The sequence below is a fragment of the Leptonotus elevatus genome, chromosome 6 (assembly GCF_054856555.1).
Source record: "Leptonotus elevatus isolate MCC_2025b chromosome 6, RoL_Lele_1.0, whole genome shotgun sequence".
NCBI classification, from domain to species: domain Eukaryota; kingdom Metazoa; phylum Chordata; class Actinopteri; order Syngnathiformes; family Syngnathidae; genus Leptonotus; species Leptonotus elevatus.
The window spans coordinates 9,014,995-9,021,070 of NC_141244.1; the positions used below are offsets into that span (position 1 = coordinate 9,014,995).

Consider the following 6,076-nt stretch of genomic DNA (forward strand, 5'->3'; position numbering starts at 1 on the left):
ATTGAGCCCCCTCCCCAAAAGCACAGTATTCGGAGGTAGTTTGAGTTTGGGATATAAACTAGGGGAGGGGGATCACTTTGGCGGTATGTCCACTAGATGTCACCAAACGTTTACATATATTTCCACCAACGGATGTGGCACATTTTATAAAGACGTTTTGGTTTTTTTAAACAAATGCACTTTATTTAAAATGCGCTGCAAAAAACAATGAAGTCTCAAAGCATACTTCACCAATATATATATATATATATATGAAAAAGTACATCAACCACAGATGTAAGATTTAAGACTTGCAGATACCGCTTAAAAACACCAAATTTGCTAGAAAAAAATATAACGGAACAAACGCACAAGACAGTGATTAGTACAAAAGTTGCTCACATACTCCTATCAATATAGGACATCGTTTAATCTATTCTACTCTTCGCTATCAGTGACAAAAAATACATTTATAAAATAACCTAAGAACAGCAGCGAGGTAGACATTTAATTGCATTGTCACGTCATAGTCTCCTAACGTTTCGCTTGCTCTGGGCACTTCCGGGAAGTAATGAGTCTTTCTTGCGACGGCCTACAGACTGACTGCCGCATTCTTTGGAGCCATGGAAAGCACACAAACATGCTGTGCAAAACTGGAAGGCACAATCAGCTCTGGTGCAAACACCCTCTCCTTTCACAACTTGACACTTTGCAGGGTGCTGACAACGAGGGCACTGTCGGAGGCATTCGTCGTTGAAGAGGGTCTTGGCAACCTGAAAAGCATAGGTCGTCATTTATAATCAACATTGTTCGTATGTGTGAATAATTTTACTTTGCACTGGCAGGCATACGATTTTTATTTATTTATTTTCAAAAATATACACAGAAAAAACACACAAAAGCCAAAGGAAATAAAAAATTAAATAAAAACATACCTCTATGAACTTGTCCCGTTTGCCACTGCTGCGCAAAGTGCCAATTTGTAAAGGGGTTAAAGTGCGGGTCCCAGACTGTGGGGTGCCGTAACTGGGGGTTCTTGACTGGGCCTGTACAGTTTTGAGGGGTGACCTTGTAAGCAGAGCCCATCTCGTCTCGGCATCAGCAACATGAGCAGTGCCGCCAAGCTGAAAGTGAGCAAAAGTTTAAAGAGATACTTGACTCATTTAGCCATTTTCAGCAAAAAAAAATAATGCATATTTTATAACTTTATTATTTTTCATGTACAATTACGGAAAATGACATCGCTGGTGGTCAGAGCTCAGGTAACAACCAATCACGGCTCTTTTGATGTTAGCAAAATGAGCCATGATTGGTCACAACCTGAACACGTTATGTTATCTTCAGTCGACAGCAAGAAGCAAAATGTGTTTTTAAAGGTATTAATTGTACATGAAAAATAACAGTTATCAAATTATTTTTTTACAAAATATCTTCTTACTGCTAAATGAGTGAAGTATCCCTTTTAAAGAGAAAATATTGCCATGAGACTGCTACAATATTTTTTAACTCTTGTGCTGAGGCTCTCATTTTAATATAAATAGTTGATTAGAATGGAACTCAGCACAAGGGCAACAGAAATTTGACACCATAAAGCAAGTAACTGTTCCTTTTCCTCTGTTCTTGCTTCACCTATCAACTTAAAAAAAAAAGAAAAAAGTTTTAATTAGGGGCAGACTGATATTTAGCATTTTGACAAATATCGGCACTGGCTTTTGTTGTGTTAACTCTGACAGCTGATAATAGATCAACTTAAAAAAAAAAATTCAGGTATTTTACATTTTCAGTTAACTTTAGAAGGAAATCTGCTGACCCCGTTTGAAGTACAAATTTAACATTTCACACATTCAGAAATTTTTTAAAACTTGCCGGGCACATCCCGAAAAGGCCCTTCCCATGGGCTCACCACCTGTGGGAGGGACTAAAGGGGGCAGGTGCCCTGTACAAAAAAAAGATATCGATTAAAAATAAATAAATAAACACTTCGCAAATCTGATAAGTTGTTCATTTAATAAATATATGCTTAAAGACAATTTCAACAAGATTAAATATTGGAGTTTGATGCCAAATTTTTCCCTTTTAAGCGACAGTAAATATCGACTCCAATTATCGGTTTTTGGCCTCCTTGACTACTAATAATCGGTATCAGCCATGGAAAAAAACGTATCAGTCTTTCTAGTTTTAATTTTGTGAAACTGCTAAATAATGGGGTTAGCATGTCCGTTGTGACTATGTCAAAGTATCTTTGAAGAAGATACTGAACCCCCAGTTGCTCTTGATGCTGTATCATCAGCAGTTGAATGAGTAGTCAAAATGTAAAAGCCCTTTGAGGGCCTCGTAAGGTGGAAAAGCGCTACATACTGTTATACCATTTGCACTAACAAACCATTCTTGGTGGAAGTAATCCATATTGCTTTTACTGTTCCTCTACCTCCAGAGCAGCTTCCATTTCCCTGGTGTAAATTTCCCTCTTCAAGCGAGTTTGTTTGTCCTGCTGGATCATTTCATTCCAGTCCTTGCACACCTGACCACACCTGTAATACAAAAAAAACAAGTACAAAATAATACAATACAATGTAAAAGTCAATTGCAGCAGTTACAAAAAGACCCCCAGGATTCATAAATCTATGAACATAAAGTTCTGACCTGTGGACGCACTCGGCAGACAGGTGGCTGAATATGAGAGCCAGGATGTGCCTGAGGTTCCTCTTCCTCAGCTCCGTTAAAATGTCCACCTTCACCAGGCCCATCTTGCGGCCAATCAGCCCCGCCAACGGCATCGTTGTCCTGAACATGACGGGCGTGTCAACAAGAGCCGCGGTGGCCCTCAGCTCCTCTTTTAGACTTGGACTTTGGCCAGCAAACATCTGGGCCCTCTGCCGACACAACGTGTGTATCAGCTGTAAAGCGGGCGTCAACGAGAGGTTGGATGTGCTCGTCTTGAAGGGGGTTGCAGCGGAATTGACAGATGTGCTGCTAGAAGGTGTGACGCCGGCACGCTTGGCTGCGCTTTCACTTAGAGGAGTTGTATAACCTTGTTTGCTCAATGCCAGCACGTCAGGGGTTGTGTTGGTGCATATCAGAGATGAAACGCTGCGAGGGGTTTCCCTGACAAAAACCTCATTATCTGTACACGTCCTGCTGTGGCCCTGCAAATGTTGATGCTTTCTATCCGACGGGTCTTCATCAGACAACGAGCCACCTTCCTTGAGAGTGGAAAGTCTGTGCTGCCGTTGTAAACGGGAACGCCGCTTTGTATCCGACAGATTGGCGGTTTCGGAGTTTCCTTTGGAGGAGGATAGCAGCAACTCTTGGAAGGAGCCATCGTGGTCGACAGAAGATTCTTGGGATTTGTCCAGGGAGCTGAAGCCGCTGTCCTCGCACGGAAACCTGCAGCAAGGTTCAGACATGCTCTCAAATGACTGCATTGAGACGTAAACAAAAAAATATGGCTGACAATTGAAATGCCGATAATGAGGAGATAAAAGAGAAGACATACCTGATAGATTTAGGTGTATATGTGGACGACGGCGTGCACAAGACATTGCGGACTGGGGATGGAGAGTTTTCTTTGGACGAGCTTAAGCATGGTGCTTCTACGTTAAGTTGATCAGAGGCACCAAAGTGCTGACTGAAATCATCCAAGAGTGAAATACGTCTGTCCGAATTGTTGCCGTCACCCAAGCCCAGGGTACCATCCTCAAGAGTGGACGTCCTTACCTGAGAGAAGAGCAGGCGACGTTTCCCACCACATAACGGGAAATCCTGCTTGGATTTTAAAGTGCTGAAAGTCAAATCCTGTGGCGCGGTGTCAAAAGAGTCAAATGGTGACTCCATCTCGCCGGTACATGGCGACGTTGCGTTGTTACTTTTGACATCTTTAGTAGCGTTGCACACACCAAGTCGATGCGAGACGTATTTTTTGCATACTTTGGGAGTTTCACACCAGCTCAGAGTGGAGGATCGCTGAATCCCTCTGGTGTCTTTGTGCAAAGAACTGATACTACTACTTTCCTCAGAGGTGACAGCAAGTCTGAGATTCCCTTTGGGCGTGTCACTGAGGTCCGCTGAAGCCAAAGATCTGCAGGAGTCCAATCTACTGATGGTCCGTGGACTGTTGTATAAACCCGAGTAGCCACTGTCAAAACACTCACTACACTGTTGGCCTTTGCAGCTGTCATGGTGGACGCTGGACTCAGGAGTGCAGTGCATGTTTTTTTTGGTGTTCTTTTTAAATCTCCTGCTTGCCCAAGCAGTGGCGCTCTCACGGAGGCCTGCGGATGACAAAATGGAAATTCAAACAACTCCAAGACATGTCAGACATACACTTGCCACTGTAACTTGATTGTCAAGAGAAATGTTAGGCTCAAATTCAAAATTATAAATAAAATAAAAATAAAAATAAAAAAAGTATGGGAACGTTATGTAGTGATAGACCCATATGTTATTTCAGGGCCGATAGCGATACAGATTATTAGTAGTCAAGGAGGCCGATAACTGATATTTCAAGCCGATATTCATCTGCAACAAAAGAGAAAATATTCATGTCAAAATGTGTCAAAAGAACTTTGTTGAAATACCATTAAGAATGTTCGTTAAAACAAATTTTCATTTCTTCAACACGTTGAAGGTTATTCTTTTAAATGTAAATATATATATTTTTAAAAATTGACAGCTTTGTTTAAAAAAAATATATATATATATATATATATTGCAGGGAGCTCCTTAAATTAAAAACTAAGCAAGTCAAAGACTATTTAAAGTATTATACTGTATATAAAGTTTCTTAAAAATTCTACCTAATTTCTTAATTTTAAAAAATAAAATAAAATAAAAAAAGAATAGGCATAAGCATCAAACTAAAGGATATTTTGTGGTCAAAATTAAAAGTATGATTCATCTGTGTTAATACATGATTAATGTGATAATTTTTTGTGATTAATCAATGAGTTAACGCTTTAACAGCACCAATTAATGAAAATATCTTGTTTCCATTCCTACATGCTCTTTGATGTTTTGTGCGGTAATAGATGAAAGAGGAGAAAGCGGAAGAAAGAGGATTTAGGGTACACTATGGATGGATGAAACAAGATTATGCGCCAACTTCTTTTTCTTTTCTATGAGGTAGCCTCACTCTCGTTTACATAACTTCACACCAATCTTAACTCCAGCATACATGCACAACAGGTTATAACTTGTGATGTCTGAAATACAGGTAAATTGTTTACATTTGGAATTTTACTTCAGTCCATCATGTGTGACATGAAAATTTCTCATCTCAATAAAACTGGGGCAATCAACTTTTCAGAGTTCAGTTGCAGTTTTCCTGCACAGTGACTTTCAACAACCCAGTTTGGATTGGAATGCAATTAGCAAGTTGGTGATGCTACGATTGTGTGCGTGTACGTTTCTATTTGTTTGACTGACGAAACTATTAGCATGTCCCTGTGAATGTGGTTTGCGCCATTTTGTGTGGACCACCTGTAGTTGGATGAAAAGGACTGGAGTGAGGTTTTATTGAGCGATGGCATGGAGAATAACAAATTAAGTTGTCTTGTAAAAGGTCATGGCGCATTTTAGATTCATCCTACAATTTCACCCGAAAACCCCAAACTTTCTGGCAGTAGGCAAGTGGACGTGGAACTGAGCTGATTAAACGCTAAACTCACACGTGCTTCATTGGCGTCAATCAGTTGCAGCAGATGCAATAGATGTCGTAATGAACATGCATTGCCACTTGAGATTTCAGTCTGTTCCTTTCGGTTTCCGTCCATTTTCTATACCGCTTATGATGGTTAACTTACTACTAGTACTCGGGATCATTAGAGTAGAGATTTAAGTCAGGCCAAACACACACTAGGAGTCAAAATATTACCTGGATGGGGTTTTCTGACCCCCCCCCCCCCCCCCCCAAAAAAAAAGACACTTACCCTAAAATTCCATAGAGGTACCGCGGGGCCGGGCTACTTCGGACCTCAGCTGACACCGTGTGCCCTTGTTCCAGTCTAGTGCATTTTGTCAAACATCCCAACCCAAGTTGAAGCTTGCCACGTTTTCAAACTTGGAGCCCACTGTGGCTCGTACGTGTCACGTGTTTCCG

General features: G+C 40.8%; 1 protein-coding gene across 1 annotated transcript; it reads right to left on the reverse strand.

Moving 5' to 3' along the window:
* Positions 1–203: 203 nt before the first annotated feature.
* On the reverse strand, positions 204–6,068 carry fbxo43 (F-box protein 43). Its single transcript, XM_086078812.1, has 6 exons — positions 5,907–6,068; positions 3,476–4,250; positions 2,623–3,366; positions 2,408–2,510; positions 915–1,103; positions 204–752 (listed from the first exon to the last, which is right to left on the reverse strand). Exons 2-6 carry the CDS (start codon positions 4,186–4,188, stop codon positions 504–506), a joined length of 1,998 nt encoding a protein of 665 aa, XP_085934938.1. The 5' UTR covers positions 4,189–4,250; positions 5,907–6,068; the 3' UTR covers positions 204–503.
* Between the last annotated feature and the right edge of the window lie 8 nt (positions 6,069–6,076).